Genomic DNA, 25,892 nt, shown 5'->3' on the forward strand with positions numbered 1-25,892 from the left:
CCCAGATTCCGCGTGCTCTGTACTTGTTCAGTGTAGTTTTTGAGGGCAAAGTGGATGCTGCACCTGAGCAAAGAACTGATGGAGAAGATGGGAGTGTGAGAAAACAGAGAGGGGTAGAAGATGTGAGTGAGTGTGTTCCTGCGTGAGAAGGGAAGGAGTCATCTGACAACCTCACATACCCACTTTCCAGAACAGGTCATTAGATGACAATGAGGGGCAGGACCTCTGTCTTTCTTCTTTCCCCAAACCAGCTAGAGGGAGATCAATTATGGAGCCTTCATCACAGCTATATATGAGATAAAATTCTCTTTATTGTATCATGTGGAAAGGAGGGCAAGGCATGATTGCGGATATCTTCATGGTCTCTTGGTAACCTGCCAGGAGATATATTGGGGACGGATGTGGTTGGTGTAAAAGGAAAGCTTCCATATCACCCCACCTCCGTGTCATTTTATTTCCTTTCCACAGATTCCACCAGGTTAAAAATTGCCCTCTAGTGGAAATCTTACTGTAAATATCACTCACGATTGAAACTTGACTTCAGATAACTTATCGTTGGGAGTTCAGCAGTCAAATATTTTCTCTACTCCTAGCCACTGTAACAACAACACCACTTGGATTTATATAGCACCGTCCACGCCGGACGGCGTCTCAGAGCACTTCACAGTATCGGATCCCGGGACCAAGCCAGGGTGAGGGGAAGAAAGTCACCAAAGGCGCAGTCGAAAAGAAAGGTCTTCAGCCGAGACCTGAAAATAGGAAGAGAGGGGGCGAGGCGAAGGGAGTGAGGAAGGGAGTTCCAGAGCCTCGGGGTGTAGTGGCTGAAGGCACGGCCGCCGATGGTGGAGCAGATGATTCGGGGGACAAGGAGGAGGCCAGACCCGGAGGAACGAACTGTAGTTTATCCAAGTAGATATATCGTGTTTAAAAACATCCATCCATTCCTCTAAAACAGGCAAAATGGGCTGAATGGTCTCCTTTCTGTGCTGTGAAGTTGCACCTTTTCAATTTTAACTTTGCGCTAAACGAAATTTTTCATAGATTAACCACTTCACATGTAAGTAAAGCATCTATAAAATCGGGTTACACCTGATGATCAAATGATATAAAACTGGTTGAGTAATTTAGGGCCGAATGATTTGCCAAAGATCTTTTTCTTTCACGATATATCTACTTGGATATACTACCTCTGTGGTTTTATTGCTTGCCACATAGGCAAAGTACTTCTTGTCTGCTTGACGATTAATCCTGACTATTGCGTGCTGATTTTTTTCAAACCTCTTTCCTTATTTGCTTACCCTTTTTGTAGGGAGATCCAGCAAAACAACACATCATCAGCGCGCTCTTCATTGTTACTCTGTAACTGTCTGCTGAGAGATAATGGCCATCACCTCCACCAATAAACTCAGCAAAGAACTGGAGAATTTCAAAGGGAGGACACACCAGTGTCTCTCCATTTCTGTTCTTTTTCTGATCCAATAACCGATCTGGTGAAAGAGAATGATTCTTAATAGATTTAAGAGGGGTTTGTGTTTGTTCGCAAGTAGGATGTGATATGCACACATAATATGCACAAGCAGAGGTTTATTTTAATGTTTCTGACTGGTAGATGTCACAGTGAGTCAACGGTTGTTAAGGGAGGTGATAAGTGAATGGAGTAGCAGCAATTGTAAGAGAGAATGCTTCTGGGATTTGGGTCACAAGTCACTGCTAGTTTATCTAGGCAGGTGGCTGCATACAGTTGAATTAATATGTATTGACATAGACATGAAAGCAAGCCTTGAGGTGGGTCTGATTTATGCCAGCAACAATTCAAACTCGTATTTGGGGAAAATTTAAAGGCAAATGGTTGGGTTTCGGCTGATCGGGACTGAATCTGACTTAATGTGGAACACCGCTGTCTGCATAATTTGCTACAGGAATTAGGTGCATAAATGTCTCAGAATAGGAACAAAATTAATGAATTAACAGTACACTGTGTGAAGTTGTGCCATCAGCTCATGGGATAAGTCTGTGATGATAATTTAGAGGGTATGCTGCAATTTTTTAAAAATTGTTAAACGTGAAGTAAATTGTAAGCCTTGTTTGTGATTATAGCACCTTTCACATCAGGAGGACGTCTGATGAATTGCCACACAATTCACTAAAATGTAGTTGACTGTGTATTTTGTAGATGAAATCGGGGTTGATTTGTTTGTTTTATAATCTTTTGTGGACTCAGTTGGAAGAGATTGCATTTCATTTTGGTCGCATTGAAACAGAAAGCAACAACGCTTTTAAGAGGAACCTTGATGCAAGAGGGAGAAGGTAGTAGAAGAGTTTTGGAGCGGCTAGAGAAGAGAATTTAGGATGGGCAGAAGCTCACACGGAGGACAAACATTGGCGTAGACTCGATGGTCGAACGGCCTTTTTTGATGCTGTAGAGGCTTTGGCTCAGAATGCAATCTCTTGTCTACGCTGAGGTCTCCTGATTGTATCTGATGTTTCCTGGAGATTTCCTGGAGCAAATGCTATTTGTCCTTGAGGCATTTGCTGCAAGCCACATATTGCTTGTGGAAGGATTTTTTTTAAATGCCAAAAGGATCTAATTTGCAGGTTGTGATAACCATGTGTAAATGCATGTGCAAAGAAAGATTTACAGATGCCCTTAATTATGTAATTAAAAATTATTAGAAAGATTAGTTGGCTTTTAATTACATAATTAAGGGCATCTATAATTCCCTGTATACACGTGTTTACACATGGTTAACACAACCCTCAAACTAGACCTGAATGCATTCTGAGATTTTGAAGATTGCCCAGTTACTTTCATAAACGTACAAATTCAATATAGCCTAAAATATTGTGAGTGGATTTGATAAGCGCTCTGCGATGCTACCCTGTGTGGAGGGCACTATATTAGTGCAAATTGTTGTTGTTTTATCACTTGCAGATCAAATAATACAAAATTCTTCAAGACATTATCCTATGTGAGGAGTGCAATATAAATGCAAGTTGTTGTTCTTTATGCCTCAAAGTAGAAGCGTTTTGTTTTGATACAGGCACTATTTTGTACAGAACAGGGAAACTTTGGAAAGAAGGGTTTCCTGTGACAAAGTGATGGTTGGAGCAAAATATTTACCCACTGTAGTGATTCACTCTTTGGAACAAATGTGACACAGTGGGTATGAGTGGGGGAAAAAGAAACAAACTCACCAAGACAGACTGGGGCATAAAAGTGCATTTCTAGTCAATCATGGAATGCAGTGAAAAGGGTACATGATGAGTAGTTATTTCAATACAGGCAAGTGCCAGTGATATTGGTTGAAGGCAGTTTTGTACAGAACAGAGAAACTTTGCAGACAAAATGCAAATCCTTGAACATTTGGGTCACAGAACTTTGACTTTGTAAAGATGTCAGGGAGTAAATAGTACAGAAAAAGTCATCATACTCTCTGGTAGGATTCAAATTCAAGCGATGAAGATTTAAATACTTCTGAAAAATACTTATCTGAAGCTACTTTGCTTGATAATCCAGCGTCTGGTGCCTTGGGACATCCTCCCGACGTGAAAGGCGCTCTATAAATGGAATCTTGTTGTTGTATCTTGTCTTGTTGTAATACCTTGAATACCTACTTAAGAGCACAAGTAGATATTTTAGACCTGGAAGTGAATCAATAAAATTCAGCTAAATCCTTTAGAATTTGACATTTGCAGATCATTAAAAGTATCTCTTAATGGAGTAATGTAACCATGGTATCCTGCGTATTCAAACAAAGAGAAGCTGAATGATCATCATTAAGATATTCTGTTAAAGAGCAGTATATAGTATACTCTACATATACAGTATCTGCATAGGATGACAATAGTAAGAATCAATGAAACGGTAAAATCCTGATAAGCAAATGAGCAACTCAATTTAGAAGTTTAAAATAGACGGAATGGTATGAATGGTCTGAAAAATTATATCCTTATAATACTTGCATTTGATATAACTCATTTTACCTCAGGAGGATGTGGCAGAGCGCTTCACAGGAATTCCTGTAAAGTGTAGTGACTGTATTTTGTAGGTGAATGTGGCAGCCAATTTCAGCATGGCAATTAAGTGAATGACCAATTTTATCTGGGGGAATTGTTGGCCAGGACACAGGGAGAAACTGCCCTTCCGTGCTTCAGAGTTGTATTTAGAATGTGCGTATGTAGATATCATTTATAATCGATAAACAAGAACTATAATTTTTAAAAAAAGGGTTTTGGAGTTAATATTTCTGGGGAAAAAAACTTTGAACGGGTAATATTCATTGAAAAGCATTTTCTACCTTGAACGTTATTCTAACCCATTTGTAAATGGTAATAATTTTTACATTAATGTAGTGTGGGCAGAAAATAACATTCTTGTTGTTCAATCTCATTTTCATAGTAATAACAACTGTTTTGCATATCTAATATAATTTTAACTCTAGCAACCGTTTCCCATTAGTAGATTAAAAACCCTAATTAATACGATTGATTGGCGACCGATTCAATCTGGATTAGTATGTACGCCATTTTGAGTCTTTCGACAGATAAAGGCATCAATGCTATTAGTCCACTGGCACTCTGAATTAATGCCATTATCGGATGAAGTTTCTTTCTACAGGAAGAAATAGGAACAGTATAATAATTCAAACTACAATGTGCAACAGAAACTGATCCTCGGAGAGTATCTCAACTACAATATGACCAATTACGCTATGAGGCTAGGTGTGTGTCAGCTAGCACTCTTGTTCAAGAGTGGTAGCACTCTTGCCTCTGGCTCCGGGCTGCTCCACATCCCCCACCCTAACCTCCCTACCATCGGTGGCCGGGCCTTCAGTCTCTCAGCCCCCAGGCTCTGGAACTCCATCCCCCAGTGCCTTCGCCGCTTCCTCCCTTTCCTCCTTCAAGGCCGGTCTCGAGACCTTTCTCTTCGACTGTGCCTTCAGCTCCCCACTCGACTCTACCCCCTCCTCGCTCCCTCCCTTCCCTCCCCTCATCCTGACCATTTCCCCCTTGCTCAGGTCCCGACCAAACTGCGCCTTGGGACATCCTCCCGACGTGAAAGGCGCTCTATAAATGAAATCTTGTTGTTGTTGAGTCAGGAGGTTATGTGTTCAAGCTCCGTGCCGGGACTTGGAATCACACAGTCTAAGAATCTAAGATGATGTGTTGGTGGGAGTATTTTGCATTGTCGGAGGTGCTGTCCTTTGGATGAGACATTAAACCGAGGTCCAATCTGCCTGTTCAAGTGTATGTTAAAGATCCCATGCCACTATTCAAAAAGAGAACGGAGTTTCTAACCAGCCCCCACCCCCCAAAACAAAGCTATTTGACAGTATGATTAGGAATGTAGCAAAACTCCCTCTTAACTGCATCAGTAACGAAGATTGTGTTTGTCGACGGGATGTTATTGTGTCACACTTAGATTGACGTGCAGTTGTAACTCTACATGATCACCACTCCAAGAAACCTGTCTAAAGTATCCTTATGATGACATTCAGAAAATAGGTCGCATTGCTTTTCATCCACTGCACATTTCATGTACTCCAATCTTCTAAAGCCCCAGAGAGTTTTTTTATATACCAGCCATCTGCCCCAGTTAAGAGCTTTACATCATTCATCACATGATCCCCTCCCACACTGGATAGGGAGTGAGCCCTGTGTAGCCCCACCAGCAAGGTAATGCAGTGAGGTAGCTATTGAAATAATATTAAACACATTTTTTTTACATTTAAGAAAAAGGCTGTTCTCCCTGCTTCAGTAATAGTTGAGAAAAAGATGAATAATCTTCATCAGGATTGTGTTAAAAGTGAGCAAAATTTGTGTCAACAGTCATAATTCATTTAACTCTTCACTGGACACTTTCTTGAGTTTTCTTTTTTTTAAAAAATGGACTAAACATTTTGGATCATTGGTTACAACCAGTGAAATTCAGGGCCATAGGCTCAAAGAAATCAAAATACTGATAGCTTCAGTGATAGTAACTTTGGCTATACATAATTACCATCATCTAAAGAAATAAGTGACAACCCTATAGAGTTCCAGGAACAGTCTGTGTATGTTTTGGCGCATTGGGATGTATTCCTGACATGAAAGAAGCTATATAAATGCAAGTAGTTGTTGTGTAAACGCATTTAAAACTGCATCTGTTGTGACTAGCTTAGTGTAGCAAATATGGCTACAATAAAAATAAATCTCTACCATATTTGGAAGACTGTTCATGGTATGTGGGAAAGAATTCACTAGGGCCATAATTACCAAAATCCGTTACTGTAGCACAATATTAATTGGCTCCAATTAACATGCATTACATTGGTTTAGAGCATTATGAAGTTTCGGCTTTTATGATGAGAGTATATTAATTTTTTCAGGTGACTTGAATTTTACAGAGTGCACACGCCCTCAAAATCTATCCTGAAATTGATTTTGTTGCCTTTCCAATTTTTTTTTATCTTGAGTTTAATTCCTAGACATCAGATTTCAAATACAAGCTATCCAAATTAATTGTTTATTAGGCTGTACCCCTGCCTTCGGTTGAACTTCAATTTCAGTACCAGAATTGTGCCCAGATGATCGCAAAAGGGAAAGATTGCCAACCTGGTTCCATCTCAAACTCAGTTTGTGTCAGCAGAAAAGAGGCATGGTGGTTCCACTGTGGTCTTTTGTTATGCTAGCTGCAGTGCAACTGCTAAGCAACTCCGCATCCTGAGTCATCATGCTTTTTATTTGTTTTGTTCAGCTGTTTGGTTTCCAGGCCATCCCTTGTACTTCCAGCAAGGTAGTACTAGAGCCACATGTGTACCACTGTGTGTGGACAACGGTGTTGCTGTTCTGATATTTTTACTGTGGATGAGAAACAAATGACAACAATTTACATAGCAGGTTTCATGTCAGGAGGATGTTTAGAAGCGCTTTACAAATTGGAGCCAAAGTTGGAAGACAGGCTGGGGAGGGGGAAGCAAAGGTGAACAAAACTGTGGTCAAATGATAAGTCTTAAGGCGGACTTTAAAGGTGCGGAGGGAGAGATCAAGGCAAAGGGACTCCTGAATGGAGTTAGCTGAACAGAAGGAATGGCTGGCTCACAACGTTTACCCTCAAGTACACTGAATTGGAGTCCTGTAGCTCAGTGGTTAGAGCACTCACTTTGCAAGTGAGAGACCTGAGTTTAATTCCAGGCAGAGGGCGAAACCTTGGGCAAGTTTCCTTACTCCACACGCCTAATAATAATCCCTCCAAAACCAAAAACAATAATAAATTGGTCATTTTCAATGTACTGTTTGTGGGACATTGCTGTGCGCAATTGGCTGCCGCGTTCGCCCACAAATATACAGTCAATTCACTTTACAGTGTGTTCTGTGAAGCACTTTGGGACGTCCTCCCGATGTGAAAAGCGCTATATCAAATGCAAGGATTATTATTATTATTATTATTATGAATTGCTACCCAACAAATACACTGCTCTCAATTAGGGTTCTCAATGAAATTAGTTTGGCTAGTCTTAATTGCAGGTTGTAATATGCTACTTGACCTTTACTAAAGCACCTTATCATCATGCTGAAAATCTAAGAGCGTTTCACACTCTTGAGTTACTTTTGAGTTGTAGCAAATCTGCATCAGCAAATTTCTACGAACAGAAGTAAGATTTAAAAACAAACCAGTGGGCCTGTGTATAGAGTTCAATTGGCGCTTGTGTTTTTTTCTCTGAAAATATATGGTTTAACTAGTTGTTTCACATTTCAAACATTTGATAATTTAGCAATTGTATTCCCGACACATCCTGGAGTGTTTCCTTTTCACGCATTGAGTGATCAACTCCAAATGTTGGCTTCTTCACGTTAATGTGTTCACTTGTGTCACAGATTATTTGGACAATCAGAATTGGCTCGACTTCGTGCAGTATTTTGCTTATTTCATCAAACTTCTCATTTTATATCATGCAATTAGTTTTAATGTGATATTTGATTGTCTGACTCCCGTGAACAGAAAGTGGCTTATTTGCTATCTTCTGCTCGTGGGATACAAACAATTATGATTCTGATACCGGTATAGTAATTACACTTAACCGGAAATTCTGACTCTCCAAACCAGATCTCTCCCCGCATTAGCCCACAATCCAAGATTTATTTAGATAATGTTTATCAAACCAATCTTTCTTTTACTTTGGTTTATTTTGTTTGCCTCCTAACTGTTTTAGGTCCGTTGCATACAAGTATCCTTCTGTCATATTGTATTTATAAACTACTATGACTCTCTAGATGTGAGCAGCACAGTTTGCTGGCCTCAAGAGAGGTGCCTGGAATCCTGTCCCATCAGCAAGAGATTGTTCTTACCCATTGGTTTCTACCATGGCATCTTTACTTACAATCTGTGACTGTTCCTTCTTTCTTGTAGACACTTAACTTCAGATCAAGAGTGCTTTTCCTTTACTTTTTTTTCTGCACGCCAGACGTACTCTGGGAGTACTTCTCGTCCTGTGCATGAAAGGGAATCTCAAGGAGGTTCTCTTAATGCAGAGATAAGTGTCTCCAAGCATAATTTTACACAAAAATAGACTTTTGTATTGGCCAAACAATGTCTCCAAAGATTGATTGCATTTTCGTATGACTTCCTTTGCTAAGCTAGTATTCTGTAGTCAATGCTCAACAGCGAAATTGATTTGACAAAGAAGGTTTTAGCAATGGACACAGCTTGTTTTATCCATAGTGGATGATGCATCTGGATCAGAGGGTGTGGGTTCAAACCCCACATTGGGACTTTGAGTGCAATATAAAATTACACTTGTAAAGTGCCTTTCACTTCGGGTAGATGTCTCAAGGCGCTGAAGAGTCGGGGATTAGGACTTAAGCGGGTGGGGGGTGCATAGTCTAGGCTGACTTTCAAATGTACGGGAGGAGTGCTGCATTGTTGGAAGTGCCATCTTTCAGATGAGATGGTAAATCGCCTGTCTGTTCAGGAAGGGTTGTTCATCGCCAACTGCTTAATGCACGTGTTCATTGTAAGGAGTTTTATTGTGTTTTTACTGAAAATTCCTGCAAAACCACACAATGAAACATGCTCAATTGTGACTTCAATGAGTCTACATTTATGGTGCAAAACATCTTAATGTCCCAATGTAACTCTGTGATGCTCATTTCTGGTCTATTACCCACTTGCAGTGAAAATCTGAAATCTACCCTCTTGCTTACTCTCTGAAGATGAATGGCATTAATTTGGTCAATCAATGGAGAACAGTGTCTCTGGTCAGAGCACATTTAATTTCTCGTTGCGTTTTGCCAACTCTCTAATTACATATTAAAGAGTATTCTTTAACTACAGGAAATGGGCAAATTACTCCTGTTCATTTCAAAGCCTACTTCACAACCTGAATGCCTAATCATTGATCGTAGTGATAAATGAAAGTCTGCTTTCTCTCCCCCCCACCACACCCCCTTCTGAAATCAATTAAAATCAAATTTGCCCTTACATTGCCTAGATCTGTGTTCTGAATTAGTATTTGTTTTATGCTATTGCTAGTGGTTTGGGGATGTGTGCCAGTGGAATTGCAATACAAATGTCTTGTACAATATTTTTGTTATTTTGTTATGGATTTCTACCATTTACTGTTATCTGCTAGTTTGTGTTTAAGTGTGTTTGTTTTGGTAACCTTAGATATAATTTAGAAGAAAAACACAGGCTCTGCTAGTTTCTCAATTGCATGTTTCATGGCAGGGCCAATTAGAGAATAAAGAACGTTTACATTTGGGCGCTAAAATTGTGAACCATCCATATTTCAGAGTATTATCCGGACGGACTCTGCAATTACCAACATTTACAGCTGTCCTATGTTGAAGCATTAAAACAAAATTGGGACTTTGTTTCAATAAAAGGCAGACATAGAGCTACTTGATTCAGATAACCTATTTGTTTTTTTTAAAAAGAGTAATTTGATCCTGCAGTGTTGAGAATAAATCACTGCTGTTTTGCAAATACAGTGTGCAATGTGAATTTGGAGTGTGGCACTTAATTGCACTGATTCACCTATAATTGCACTGTTGAAACTACAATTGCTTATTAACCCTTTTCTGGCAACGTAGTTGTCTACAGGAATTTTTTTTGACCTGATGAACATGACCCACATGGTAAAATAAATAAGAAAATAAGGCACTCAATCGAAAATCCAAGTCTTTTTCTCGGTCATAATGTAGACACAGTACAAAGTACACACAGTCACATCATTATACATTATATCCCATGAAGCATTTTGAGACATACAAAACAATACAAAATTACATTTGTATAGCGCCTTTCACATCAGGAGGATGCCCCAAAGTGCTGGAAAGTCAGGGATTTGGACATCTTGACAAATGCAAGGATTATTCATATTATATGTGCATTGTTAAATATAATGAGTAAATATTCTCCAAAGAAAATATGGTAGAGAGGAAATTACAAGTTGTAATACAGGTTATGATGATCACAAACCGTTTCAGATTTGCTGTCATGGTTAATTAACTTATCTACATCAATCCATTAATTGACTTACAGCCTTGGCATTTCCTCCGCATGATCTGTTCTTCTGAACAGTATGGTAATCGTATTGTAAACTTTGTATTGGAAACCTAATGTTTTTTTTAAAAAAAGCTTTAAATCATTGACTTCTTAGAAATTGAAGATTTTAGCCTTTGAATTTTCAGTCTGGAGGGGTCAGGGAATATAGGATAAGCTTTGAAAGATTTTTCCACTGCTTATGCTATTAACACTCAACGCGCAATGATATTGCAATGCAACCAATTGCACAGTGCATTAATGTGTGTGTGATGTGTTCCATGCTAAAGTGTCTCTCAATCAGTGTTTTTATACAATGATGTGCTAATAAACATTCTTCTCTATCAGAGATTGCAATGTTAAAGTATTTTTTAATCTCTTTCAAAATGGAAACAGCAAAGCGGACCTAGATCACTGGAAGTGTAGGGTGTACTGTTTGCTTCTCTTTCTCAGTGAAGTTCGAATTTCAAAGGAGTGATAATCCACAGGGAAAAGAAAATAGGTTAACATTTTCATAACTTGGCTGCAATCCAGGCTGCTCTCACAGGCAATGGCTTTTACTTGACTGCAGCACGCAGAAGGCACGAGATAATCTTGCAAGTTATAGATCTTTTTGTCACACCGCCATCTCAAATTGACGAGGAAGTATGTTCGATGGGAATATACTGTAACACAGAATTGCCAATTCCGCTCGATGTCCTAGAAGCTTCCATTTCACTGTGCTTTATTTTACATCTTAATTCCTTTATACAAATTTTATGAGAAAGATGGTATTGTATTTTCAGTCCTGTATTGTTTAAAAAATGTTACCAACTGGTTTAAAAAAATACTTAAGCAGTCAACGGATGATGGTGTACACCAGGTAACTCAGATCCATGAATTCAGCTACAAAGAGTGACATTGCCTGTAGATCTAAAGCCAATCTATCAAACAGGCACATACTTATAAACAATGTTTTACCTTGCACATCTACCCTTATGCATGCAGGATGACGTGTTAAATCAATACCCCGTCTGCCTTTTCTGGTTGACGTTAAATCCTGAAATCAATTGGCAAGTTCTGCTCTGTTTCTTGCTCCTTTAGTCGCATTCACCAGAAAAAAGAGACGACTTAAAAAGATGACCTTCAAAATATTTACAGTATATGGGTGGACCTAAATCATTTGCGAGTGTGCAGAACTTTCCTTGCAGCTTGACTAATGCAAAATACAGCTCGTATCACTTCAGAAAACAATATCATGAAGCTTCCAGCAGTAGAATCTAGTCAGAAGTTACTATGGCTTTTATTTGCACAATGGTGATGTAGAGAAGACCTGGAATGAGTGATGTGGAGCTTGTTTCCATTTGCGCACTATCTGTTCCATTAGCTGTTGCTATCTGTTAAACCAGTAAAATTCTGATTAGCTCCAACTTGCTGAAACTACAGGAGAAAAAATGTATTGAGAGAAGCTGTAAGATTAAATCTATCTTTATTTTGCTGCAAAATGTACCATTTGGTGTACACATTGCTGGGGTTTTAATACATTATCATCTGTCTAGATTCTTTTCCCCTTTGTATATTACTCGGCTGGCTGCAGAAGTCAATGCTGCTAATACCTGCCTGTGTTCTTTTTAAGCAAGAACACATCTTATCAAAGTGAAAATGTAGCCTTTGAGAAAATGGAGGTTTGTATCTCTTCCACAGCACCCACTGGGCCTTGTTAACAGATTATAACCTTCCAGATGTACCACTGTGCACAGAACAAGACTCTTGCTGGTGTGTAACTGCCTAATGATAAAAAAAACAAAATAATTTCAGGGCTTTGGGGCTGAAAGTAACAGCTCAAAATTTAGTGATAAGGTGACAAGCCTAGGATGTCAGAAAAAACGCTTGATATTGCGTTATCTTTTAATGGAGTGCTGTTGCTCAAAACTCCCTTGTGATGACAGCAGCCCCTCCAGAATCCTATCGAGCAAAGCCTTCCAGAAACAGTAGTAAAAGCCTGTCTGCTGAGCATTTTCCCAGTGGAGAGTGAATATTTGCCTTGCTGGTATCAGTGCTGGGAACCATCTGAGCTGGCAGTGAGGACTAGCCGGGGGTCACACTACATGACCTTCACGGCACCAAACAACAGAACCATGTATGGCCATGGTGTAGCGAGCATGCAGTGATTGGACAGGAACGGAAGATCACAGCCTTGAAGGGCTGACTGGTGCTCGAAACGGCAGCACCTGTTCAATGTGTTGATTTTAATGATACTGTGCGCCAGTGGAGGTTTGGGCAGGATTGGTTTACCAAAACCCTATTTTTTTTTCCAAAAAGACATTGCAGGAAAATACAGCACAGGGATCGCTTTTCAGATATTTTTTTTAAAAAAAAAGTTTTAGATGAGATGTAATTCTTAGCACGGAAAGTAATAAGAAAATCCAACCACTACTGTTGCAGAGACGGCATGTTTGTAAGGCAATCTGACTAATATTCTCGTTGGTTTTTAATTTAAAACTACATACAGTATATAGAATATACATATATGTGTATATAAATATACTATATATAGTATTGGCCGTGCCTATGGTCAACCTCTCCCCAGCTCGGAGTCGTGCTCCGCCACTGTCAAGCGTTCTGTGATTCTACCCTGCTTGAGGGGTGCTATATAAGTTGTTGTTGATGATGTACTAAAATAGCCCACTATTGGTACTTGCACAATCTAGCTGGAATGATGTCACGTGGTCCATTCACCAGCCCCCCTGACAAGAGATTTGAATTTTGTGGCTCAGTTTCTCCTTCCGTTGTTAATCGCCATCATCGTGACAAAGCAACTAAATAATAATCCTTGCATTTGATGTGTTTTCTCCCCCCCTCCTGCTCCATTCCCTTCTGCCATTATCACTGAGATCACACCTTTATCCTCTCCACATCTGTTTGGGCCTCAACTCCCAGAACAAGAATACAACCTCTGGTCCCAGTTTGTATCCCTTTTGTCTTAAGAGATGCGTCTTCAAACTTATCCTGTCCTTTGCCTCTCCTACCTCTACTCCATCGTTCCTGCTTAGAAATGTACTCCAGTTCATCCCAACCTTGAACTTAACAACAAAATAACTTGCAACTGGACCGAGTTAGGCAAGTTGATGATGAAAGTTCTCCAGTTTAGTCTCAGCATCTTTGGCTAGAAAGAGATAACTCAGCCAGGGTTCATACTTCAGCCCAGCAATTACAGGCAATGCATGTTGTGCAAAGTAAAGATTCAGCTTGACTGCCAGGGTTAGAACGTTAAAAGACCACACTCCATGTCCAGGCTCGAACAGGAAGAATGATCACCCACTCGGGTAAGGCATCCGAGGGGTATATGCAGGCAGCTCTGGAAACCACAGCATGAGTCAGTCACACCTTCAGGGTAAGAGAGAAAAGCAGAAGAGGAAACCAATGCAGTTGTGCTGATTAAGACAATAAAAGTGTGACAAAGTAAGCATACCTAACAATATATTTGTAACCAAACAATTGGATGCAGAATTGCCTGTAATTGCAATAATCACTCTGTTCTGCTTTTTTAAAAAAAATAGTTTCAGTGAAATGCAGAATAATCTCTGAAACGTATGTTTGGGTTTTGGCCTATTACCTGGTTTATTCAGCAATGTGCTAGTGTATTGCTGCATATGCTGTTAAATGTGCGTTTGAATCCTTGAGTAATTGCTTGGATGTGGGCAGAAATTGTAACCAGTTAGACGACCACTAAAACACATGCACCAGAACTACTCCTTCAATCTACTTGTCAATGATGGCTTGAATGCAATTTTGATGTCTGTTCATCTTAATCATTTACAAATAAGTGCTATTAACAGAACAGTGTAAATGTTGTTTCCCAGTCCTTCCACTTGTGAAAGCCGCTATACAAATGTAATTTTATTGTTGTTGTTGCATCCAGTTCTTGTAAAGGACAAACAAGTGATAATCGCCAACTATCGTAAATCAACAATTAGTAAACAGGAAATTACTTGGAAGGGAGATCGTTTATTCAGAAAACCACAGAAATAAAACCACACAGAACAGGCGGGTGATAAAAGTAGCAAGAAAGTGTAAATAATTTGGCAATAATATTTATGTTAGCCATTTGAAGAATTCTACATGTTGTCAAATAACAAACATTTGGGGAAAAAATTAAAGTGATTAGACTGCTAGGTATAATGTTGGGATAAACACAAAGCCACTGGAACCTCTTGAGGAATTAGGAAGTAATCACATTAGACAGTCAAACATGTCACACAATGATCCATTTTGACATCAAATAAAGATAAATGCAAAGTGAATCCTGAAGCAACAGAGATGTGAGAACTCTTTCTATTTGTGTTGCTGTTAGTTACGTCACGACCTTGAATATTGCAGATTCTTTGAATGTTTGTAAGATGTGGTTTACCTCTTTAGATGTTTGTCAATTTATGGGTATCCTTTTGAACTCCACTGAATTGTATTCCACTTGATGTTTTTCATTGAATGGGTTAATGGTGCAACTATGAATACTTGGGACTGGATTAGCAGCCAGGCATTACCAAAGGAAGAAACAGCTGATGATATGAAATGCAAGATAGGCATGCACATTTAAAACCCTGGAACTTTATTCTTCTGCTCTGGGTGTGGCAATCATAAGGCTGTGCAGTTTGAGCATGCAAATATTGCAGAATACCTGGATTGGTGCCACTGCATACAATCTGGAAACAGCTGAGCCTTGGTTTGGTTTTCAAACAATGACTTGTTGGGCCTAGCAGGCAAACACGTGGGATTTCCAGGCTTTGCATTGCCACTGAGAAGAGGGTAATCATTTTCAATCTAACTTAATAAAATAATAACATTTGATATATTTTTTGTAGGCTGCCTTCACATGATGTACTGTGAAGTGTGACTATGCATTTTGTAGTCAAACGCTCAACATGGTGTAATGGCTAAAAGTGGGTTACCTTCATGTACTGGGGGTGGGGGGTTGGGGAAGATATCAAAAACACAATATGTGTTAAATACATTTTAATAATTTTCAAGAAATTGCCTGAAATAATTAGCAACCCACGCTGAACATAACCGGATGGCGGTTGCAGTCGTAAGGAAAACTTGAGTTTAGCATGCAAGTTCTTGGAAAGCCAATTGAGTTTCTTGTTCGTGGGAAAGTACAACCTCTCTTTTCATGAGATTTAATTTTGGCGCTTGCTGTGGGCACTGGAGCCTTTGACTGACACACGGTTTAGTTTGCACAGGTGATGATGGTAAGAGGGGAGGAGCATAACTGTGCGAAGTGACAGTGGGCTGCCACTCTGCAGAGTGCCGCACTATTTACTCCGCAGCTTCTCTAATGCGGAAAATCCCGGTAACTGGTTGAGAGGGGGATCTGACCACGTGGATACATGTTCATCCTCCTAATCTACATGGTGTGGCGTGCTGACCTCTAACGACATATTACTATCGTGCAAATCGATGCATGTTTTTGTTGTTGTGACATTTCCATACTTTGTCAGATTATGTTAAACGTGTATGAAAACAAAATCCTTCAAGTGTGCATCAAGTCCTGCAGATTTGTGTATGAAAAGCAAGACTGGATCATTTCTCTTCCTATAATTTGATGTATTTAATGAAATAGGGAATGAAAGTGAAATGCAATTTTTATATTAACTGCACTGAAATATACATATTTACATTTACAGATTTTGAGTAAATAAACCCTAAGTGTAAATCTTTTAAAGAAAAAGATTGGGGATGTTTGTTATATTGGACTCATAGTCTTTGTTTGCCATTGGTGCAAACTTTCTAATGTAGTTTACAGATTTGTTTAAAAAAAATAAGATATTTGGAAGCCAGTGGGGAAGGCTCAGAATACAAGATGTGATTTTTATAACTTTTTTTTATTAAAAATAGTCATTGTCATAGCAAGTTTGTAGTCTTGTGTGAATTTTCCAATTGTATTTCAGACTTTAAGAAAGAAAGGAATTAATGACTGTGATAGTCCAGACGCAGATGATTCATTTGAGCACAGTCCACTCATGGAAGACAAATACAGAAAGCTTAATGAAGATAATGATGTAATGTTCAAGCGATATGGTGTAAGTACCTTCATCTGGTATTTTTTTGTGTTGGTTCTTTAAATCTGCTAGGCTCTTAACAAGAAAGAACACAGAGGCTGCGACAGTCCAGAGCCTGATTCATCATACGTGCTCACCCCACACACAGAGGAAAAATATAAAAAAATAAACGAAGAGTTTGATAACATGATGCGGAATCACAAACTCGCAGTAAGTACGTCTTGGCCCGTGGTAATTTTGCTCGAGATTTTAATTTCCTTGAAACCATTTGGCTGCCTCTTGATTGAAGAAGGCTGCATGGAGCAACTGAACATGCTGTGAAGGAATTAAAAAAAAGGAGCTAATTTACAAAAAAAAGGCACCTAATCTCATGAGCTAATTCACAACTAACCCACATTAATTACTTCGGCAAGAATGAATTGTTCCTCTCGTACTGTGCAATTTCACCATTGCACTCCTACAGCTTTACGATAATTTTCCCTCTCTACAATCATTATTACCACGCGGTATCTTACTGTACCTGCAATCTGATGTATGAAATTACAGTAGGTACATTAATGTGAGTAGTTAATGCATGATGTGTTGTGCCAAGATTGTTTTTCCTCAAACTCTTGTTATATTCTTTACATTTGCAAAACCCATCACATTTCCCCACGGCAGTTGCAAATTTCATAGCACAAGCAAGTTTATGAATCTTTGAAATGGGAAAAACATTTTTACCCCCTAATAGTCGTCTGGGCAATTGGCAAATTTTTATTAACCAATTTTTTTAAAAAACTTATTGTTTCGTAAAGCTTAAATCTATTCCTCCACACAGCAAGAATAGTGTTTGATAGTGTTAAATGCATTGGACAAATAGAATTATATAGAATTACTACAGCACAGGCAATTCAACCTAACTTGTCCATGCCAGTGTTTATACTGTACATGATCCTTCAGCTGTATGCTCGCCTTTTGAATTGCTGTTGCATTTTCACGTATAACAAAATAAAATGCCCTGAATTATGAACTCTGTAAAGCTATGAATCCTGCTATTGCTGAGGTGGTGGAAGAAAATGTGCAGAAACTACTTTGTTATGTTTGGATAAATTGTGTGGAAATAATCCCATGACGTACATTTGACGCTGACAGCATATGACACAGGGCAGTCAATATCCATTTTGAAACCATCAAACTTATTCCAACTCCAAATGCAATGGCACAATTTTGCAATTGTGAGGCAAATTCTATTCAAATTGCTTTCCACCATATTAAAATCACCATTTGTTTTGAAAACTGTATTTCTAATCTTCCAAGACCGCGTGTTTGTTTACTGTTCACTATTTTGTTATTAATAATGACCTTCCTACGCGAGTCTTATTTTTAAAAACAAGATACCCGCACCAAATTTGCCTAAAACTTTATAATGGAGTCAAAAAATGTGGTGGCTAGCAATGGAATTTACTCTTGCCAGTATACTTGCCATTTATGTCTGTGCTAATGTGTGAAAAACACATTTATCGGTAGTGCTTTGCATTGGGAATCCTTTGAGTCAGCTGTGACCTAGGTGGAGGTTACCGGCAGAATTTCCCACTGAGTCATTACTAGTCAATCCCTTTGCCAATGTTTAGACTCAATTTTTGATGTCCTCCACAAGAGCTGAGCAATATTTGCTTGCCACGTGCCCATTTTATCTGTGTATTATTACGGAATTTAACTGAAGTTGCCTGTCAGATGTTGTGTCCTTTTCAACTTTGTCTTGGTTTGTGAAATTTGCTAACATGCATTGTAAAGAATTGCAATATTGTATTAAGTGCATAACTGTAACTTTACATGCTACCTTCATTTCCGTTTTCTAATATACTCAAGAACTCCTAAATCTGCAAATATTCATTAGTTGCATAAGATTTCTCAGTTTTATTTTCAAGCCATAACCTTTCTGTTTTCAAGAATTGTTTAATCCAGATGCATGGTTTTAATGCTGGCAAAACTATAGCAAAATGTATTTTTTACTACCAATTTAGATAACCAATACATCAGAAATGTTTTTATTGTAATTTTTAAACTCTGCTTTGGTGGGTGTGATGGAATTGTTTTGAAGTAATGGCATGTTCGAAAACAAATGTGTAGCCGTGTTCATGTTGTTGATTCTCTGTACATAGTGGGTGACGTGCATATAAATACTAATTCGGTGAATTAATTAATGCAATAATTTAATATTTTCTATGCAAAGTCAATTTGTGCAGTAAAATTAGCCTTATTCAACACTGGAAACAATTCTATATTCATCAATTGTATATAGTGATAACTTTATGAAATGACAATTGTTTTTTTAAAAAAAAGTGTGTATTAAATATCTTGATAACGAAATGTTGCAATTGTTTTATTTTCAGCCTGGTTTGCCACCACAAAACTTTGCAATGCCTGTTGCAGTTCCTGTGTCCAACCCCAACACCCTAACATACAGCAACCAGGGAGGCTTAGTAACTCATTCGTTGGTAACCTCATCGCTAACAGACACCAGCATGCTTTCGCCACCTCAAGTTACGCTGCACAGAAATGTTGTATCGCCGGGTATTCCGCAGAGACCACAGAGTACTGGTAATGCAGGTATTGATAATTATTGTGATTAATTTATTGTGATAGAGTGGTAAAAACATTTTAAGGGGCCGTGTTAATTAGAAAAATACGATAAATGGGTTATTTTTGTGACCTAGTTGCATTTTTATTCTCTATATTAGTCGTGAAGATTTGTACCGCAGTCTGTCCTTTACAATAGATAGGGTGCAATGTGGAATAGTTAAAGGATTTAAGGCCTCATTTCAAAAAGTTAACCTTTTTATTTAGTGGACATTTCGCCCACGAAATAGAATCAATTCACTTTACAGTATATGCTGTGAAGCGCTTTGAGATGTCTCGAAGACGTGATAATACGCTGTATCAAGTGCAACGATTATTATTATGTTATTTATTTGAACCATCAAAATAAATTAAAATTGTCTGGCCTTTATTGTAAAGTTGAACCTCTTCTGTTTATTGGTCTTATTTCAGGTGTCATGATGGTTGGCGAGCTCACATTGCCAAATGGTGCCAGCACCAGCCCAGTGGGTAAGCAAGAAATCTGCCATAGACATAATACAAGATGAGACTTCTAATAACGCAATATTAGTTCTGTCAAAATTTTTTATCTCCCTGCTCCCAGTTGAAGCTAAGAATTAAATCTGGCGCTGTCTACCTACCATTCTGTGAACACTAACGTGTTACCTTGATTACGTGATAATTTAAAATCACAAAATTTTAAGCGTCTTTGGCTCTAGCAAATTGTTCGTACTTGTATGGAACTTTTATTTTTAGTCACATAGTTAACGTAGTATACATTGTCCTTGCATTGCAGTGTTTACAATCACAATAGAATTCATAAGGTTTGGTTTTCCTTTAAACCTGTAGCTCATAGTAAATATGCAAACCTGTTCAGTGATTCATTGATTTATTCAACTTTTCACAAACAAGCAAAGATGGCATAAAATAGCATTCCACTTGAAGCGTTTTCTAGGGATGTGGTTCCTTTTAGAATAAATTCATGCAATTGGCTTGTCATGGAGTTTCAATGAAAATCTGATCCATTTTGTTGTAAGCAGGATTTTGTTTTAAAAAATTGAGCGAACATCCACTTTTTTTGTCTGCTTGTCTGAAAGTGATGTAGAACAGGAAGTATAAATCACGCTTCCTTCTTCACATTAACAAACTGCCAAGAACTGAAAGGGCTTCGTTCCAGGCAGTGTAAAACTCCTATTGTCAGCTCCAAGCTATTTGCCACATTTTTTTCCACCAATATGGTACCCAACAATAGAAAAGAATTGTAGCTGCAATATCAGAGTTTTCTTCAGCCACATCAGGGAGTGCAGTTTTGCAAGTGAAACATCTTACCAGGAATAACCACAAAAAAAATTTCACTGGTAGGGAGAAAGTATAAAGTGGGATTGTCGAAATTCTTTTTATATTTGGCATTCCCCCAGATAACTTTTTTATGCCAAACCCTGTTTTCTGAGGGATTCCTCATTGTGGGAAATTGGTTTGAGAGCCCAGTGTACACAACTGATTGGACCCAAGACATTTTGAAAGCCTGCGATTCAGTAAAAGTCATGTTGGTTCAGCTGTGCTGACTTGGGAAACCAGATACGAGAGAGAACAGGCTCACCTGACAAGAGCATCTGACACCTGAGACCATGCTGCATGACATAAATTCCCGGTCAACAGACTCAGTTCACCATTGACATCTGAAATAGACTTGAGCCAAAGCAAGTCAATGCTAGTGTGACTTGATAATAAAGCATGACAACTAGCACAATCCTCAACAAGCTTGCAATTGAAATCCAGCACTAGGTGCTTAATTACTTGGTAGGAATAAAAAGAAAAACTGTTAATTGTTAAAAGTGAAATAAAACATAAAATCCTGGAAAGGCATAATGGATCAGACAAAATCTGCACAAGAAAAATAGGATCGTATTTGAGATGCAACCTTTTTAAAGATGGAGGCAAATACATAAGAGATACCTAAGACCAGTATACAGAAACAAAAAAAAACTGAAGTTTTTAAACAAAATGTGAAATCACAAACTGCATATGTACAGGCATCTAATGTGTCTTTAATAGCTTGTGAAACGCTTGAAAGAGTTGGTCTTAGTACATAGCCAATCTGTGGGAGTCAGGTAAACAGTCATTAATAATGCATAATAATTCTTAAATTTGATAATAGCCTCTTTCACATCAGGAAGACGTGTCAAAACTCTTATGATATACTGTGAAGTGTTGTGACTGTAGATTTTGTAGGAGAATGATGTGGGGGTTACTATGCACACAGCAATCCCCACAAAGAGCATCAATAAATCATAGACACAAAAAAGGACATGGGTGAGATAAATTGCAGAAAAAAGCATGTAAATCTAGCATAACTCCTATAAGAGTCCTTCAACTCCCTTTCCAACATGCCTCAATCTGGAATGGCCTATTAGCATTCTCTGCCTATGTGGTCATTGGTTACACAATTTAAATTTATTTCTAATGTCTGTATTCTTGCTCTGCTCCTATTTGCCCATCTCAAAAAAGTATAAAGAGCCCTCTCTAGTCCAACTGTTCCAATCTGAAGAAAGGTCACAGTGACCTGGCTTTTTCTAACCGATGTTGGTTAACCTGCTGTGCTTTTATAAATGTTCGTCTGGTGTATCAAACATATATAGTGCTGATGATCTGAATGTCTTTCCAGGCTAGTTTCTCATGGTAGAACACTGTGTCTCCTTTAGAGTAGAACTTGGTGGTATCACCACCTTACATTATTTGAGCAATTAAGATGGGGACAGGCATTATGCAATGAGAATGGAATTACGAAAAGATGGTACCTTTTGTGAATGTGTAGCAGTTGATGGAAATACTACAACTTGATTATATCTAAATTCCAAGTACTGCAGGACCACAACATTACATTTTAGTAAATGGTATTGTCTTAAGTCAGTAACATATTGGTCCTGGTAGATTGACTATATTTAAGGAATGTGTTCTCAAACCAGCAATAGCAGGAGAGTAAAGTCTGAGAATACTTAGCCTTGTTTGGTGAATATAAATTCCATTTGTATGTTTGGCTCCAGTTTTGTTCCTGTAGAAACCAACCATATGCCTTTGAAATACAGCCAACAGTCTGTTGTCTACAGAAGAGAACTCAAAATCTGCTTCAACAAGTAAATTAAACTGATGATGTAGCAATAACATCACAGGTTGATTCCAATGTTGCTGCTGTTATATATTTAATTCTACTCGTAACTAAGGAAAAAAAATCCAAGGTCAAAAAGGGAACCAGTATTACTACGAACATAGTTCAGCTGTGAAGTACTTTAATCCTGTATTTGATTAGGATCTTATTACTTTGGAATGTCTCAAACTCTTCACGGGGAATTGTTGTGACGTGCAGTGACTCTTTATTCGTAGGCAAATGCAGTAGCCAATTTGTGCACAGATATGTCCCACAAACATTTATAAAATGAGTAATTTTTTTTCATAAGAATTGTTGGCCAGGACACCAGAAGAACCTCCCTTCTCCTTTCAAATAGTGTCATGGGATCTTTAATATCCTCCTGAACAGGCAAATAAAACCTAGTTTATTGCGACACGCCCATTGAAGTGTCAGCCTCCACTCTGAGTTCAATGTCCTCACTTGGAGCTTGAACCCACAACCTTCTACCCGAGAGTGCTACCAACTGAGCCAGGTTGTCAACAGAACTCATAATCTATTGCAGCTGGTGTGTTGTACGTTATCGTTGTTCCTCATTAACTCCAGAATAATGTGATTTGCAATGTAACTGATGGGACCTTTACGAGTCTAATTGTTTAGCTATTTGACACATTTTGTCAAATGTAATTTTACCACACGGTTAAAATAAAAAATTCCAATGTTGGTTATAAACTGGTTTGTTCCTCTAATGAAAAATTGACCACAAAATTGAGCTTTACCCAGTTGCCCGCTCCGTGAGGGAAGACGAGTATTGCAAGTATTGCACAAGCCAAGCAGCATTTCAAAACATCCATCAAACATTTGGACAATGCTGTACGTACCATTAAGCCTCCTGGTACACAATAACCTGCCAACTCGCTGTGCCTGTTCTGTGCTGTGTGAAGTGGAACAGCAGGTGCAGATTAAGGACGAGTACTGGGACTGGGACCCCAATGAGGCTCTGATGAATCATCAGCTGTTGTTTTTTGCCTTTCTGGTGAGCGAGCCGGCAGGATTTGAAGGAGCTCAGTATGCTCATAGGGATATCAGCTTCACGTTCTTGGCGTGCTTTACATTTGCTGTCAAAGCTATTGGGAAATGGTCAGTTTTCTAGAGAAATCCAGGAAGGTTATAAGTTTAAAGGGAGAAACGTGTTGAGAATTCAGTAAATTGGTTTCAGAATTGGTCTTGTGAGCTAAGCTTTTATAATATCTATTATCTACAGCACCCGTTTTAATTTTCATTATTTGCTTGTCAAATTATTAGCACTGGTTTAAAAAAAATCACTGGTTTGATAATACATATTTACCAAGGTTTCTTTAAAATGTGCTTTGTTTATAAAGCTACACTTTGTGTATGTGATTGCTTCTGCCTGTCAAAAGTGGTGAATAGCACCTTTACACCCTTTGTAATCACCACGGAATCATTATTTCATTCCCTGAATATAATAATAAAATCATTGAGTATTTTGTGCTGTTTGTCATGGATCATGGACTGCCAGAATTGTACAAAATCTTTTGTTGAGGTAGGTTTGGCACTGACATGGTACAGTTGTATTGTGTAGTTATTCGTAACGGCTGTTGCACCTTTATAATATGTGGATGCTTCCTTGTTGCGAAATAAGGGAGAGTATCGGAGTGTAATGTAAGAGTACACATTTTGATTGAGGAAGTCAGTCATGTTGGCATGGGCAAGACAGGAAACGCCCACAGGGAAGACATTGAGTGGAAGACTGAGAAGGAAACTAATGATAGATTTCGAAAGATGAAATTACCTGCAAGGTCACGAAGGGAGACAGAAATGGAGTAACTTGACCAGCTTGCATAGTTATGATTTAATTGTAGAATTATGTGATTTCCTTTTTCGATTTTTTTTGAGAGCATCAAATCCTTTTAAATTTTATTCCCAGTCTTCCTGCCACATGCAGTTGAGCAATCTGCTGTGTGTCTCTACCAATGCTGTTATGAGATGGCCATTAGGAGGTGCAGAACAGCAGGCCAATGAAGACTCGCTCTCTGATTTTTCTTGGCTGAGAGATCGGATAGCAACCTGCTTACCCCACTCTTGAGCTAAACACTAGAAGTTGCACCAAAGTACCCCTGGGTGACTGCCTTTATATTTTACCTTAATTGCTTGGCTGCTGTTTAGATGTTTAATCTCATTAGGATAACCATTTGGGATCATGGAGTGCAAGCCAACAGCCCACCAATTCATGGTGCAGGTTGATGGGTGGGTTGAAAGGACTTCTCCTGTGCTGAAATGTCTGTTAGTACATCAGGACAATATGTCATTGTGAAAACCAGCGGCCAACACTATTGGACTTGACCAACATATTGGACTTACATCATTACCGAACCATTTGATATTTTTTCAGCAAAACTATGCCTGGTTGTATTAACAACAACTATGTAAGAAATAAAGTGGGGACAAGAGGAACGAGAGTAAGAGTGCATGTCCAAGGTTATATTGTCAATAAGAAGGGAACCTGGCTAGTGTAACCTAATGGATTTGAATGATTGCAGTGAATGTCAGTTTGAACGTTTTCTGGATCACTTTGCCAGAACTTGTTATCTACTTTGAAAGTTCTCGAGGTTGGAGTAGAGTGTGTATTGTGTTAAATACTTTACGAAGGAGAGGAACTATCTATATTCTATCAAACAAATCGCACACAATGAAAAAAGAAATGAGTAAAGGGAGGCATTAATGATTAAAACCCACCTCTTTGACCTATGGTCACCTCCTTTTCCCTTCCTTCCCGCCTGCCATTGCAAAGCGGTCTGAGATTATTCTACACGGAGGGTGCTTTATAAATGCAATTGATTATTGTACTGTAGTTTTCATCTACAAGTTGAAGTCTGGAAAATGGGTGCGTGATTTGATAGCCAAATGTCCCAGCTGTTTAGTCAGTGAATATTTTTTTTTGCATAACTATTGTGGTTACCAAATACTGCTCAGGTCAGCTGCAAGTGAGGAAGGGGAAGTCAGAATAAATCTCTCCCAGTCATAGTGAGGTTTTGGATAGCAGATGTTGATTCCTCTGCATCTAGGGTTATGCTTTTGTAAATCCGGATCTTACTTTCATAGGAAAATTTTAATTTGCATTAACCTCTTGTTGTAATTTGATCACAACACCATTGGATCCACTGTAGCTTTACGCTGGAAGGCATTATGTTGCTCATTTGTAAACATTTATAGTTTGATTGTAGTGTTTTAAAGTAACATATGCTGGTTGGATAAATAATGTCATTTTGAACAATCATAACTGAGATGAAAAGGATTGTTCTTAAAAGAGCTGAACGGCTGCCTTCTGTGCTGTAAATTTCTATCATTCTAGGATATCCTCCTAACATGTGAATTTTAAACAGTTAGACCCTTCAAAGGATGTGTGGCCAGCCCTGTTATGTTCTCCACTGTTCACTAGCACTAAGGCTGTGGACTAATGAATAGAATTGCCTCTGCAATAGATGTGGTTTTAGCTGCTTAAGCTCTTAGCAGTACTGCAAAGCTACTCTTGGGTCCCCAAGCCTTGTCTCAAGCCTGTGCCTACTACTCTATAGAATTAAGTAAGCAGGATCCATCGCTCCGAGGAGAG

The 25,892-nt window shown here is 38.6% G+C and overlaps 1 protein-coding gene across 14 annotated transcripts in view; it reads left to right on the forward strand.

The window, feature by feature from the left end:
• The window catches only part of mef2aa (myocyte enhancer factor 2aa), a 93,190-nt gene that overhangs the window by 57,501 nt on the left and 9,797 nt on the right, over positions 1-25,892 (forward strand). For 7 of the 14 annotated variants that reach the window (XM_042344007.1, XM_042344002.1, XM_042344006.1 and 4 more), the window contains 3 exon segments: positions 16,633-16,770; positions 18,933-19,149; positions 19,591-19,647. In XM_042344007.1, the coding sequence (XP_042199941.1) occupies positions 16,633-16,770; positions 18,933-19,149; positions 19,591-19,647 (412 nt within the window). 14 annotated transcript variants of the gene reach the window in all.

This window comes from Callorhinchus milii, unplaced genomic scaffold (assembly GCF_018977255.1).
Source record: "Callorhinchus milii isolate IMCB2004 unplaced genomic scaffold, IMCB_Cmil_1.0 Scaffold26, whole genome shotgun sequence".
Classification (NCBI taxonomy): Eukaryota; Metazoa; Chordata; class Chondrichthyes; order Chimaeriformes; family Callorhinchidae; genus Callorhinchus; species Callorhinchus milii.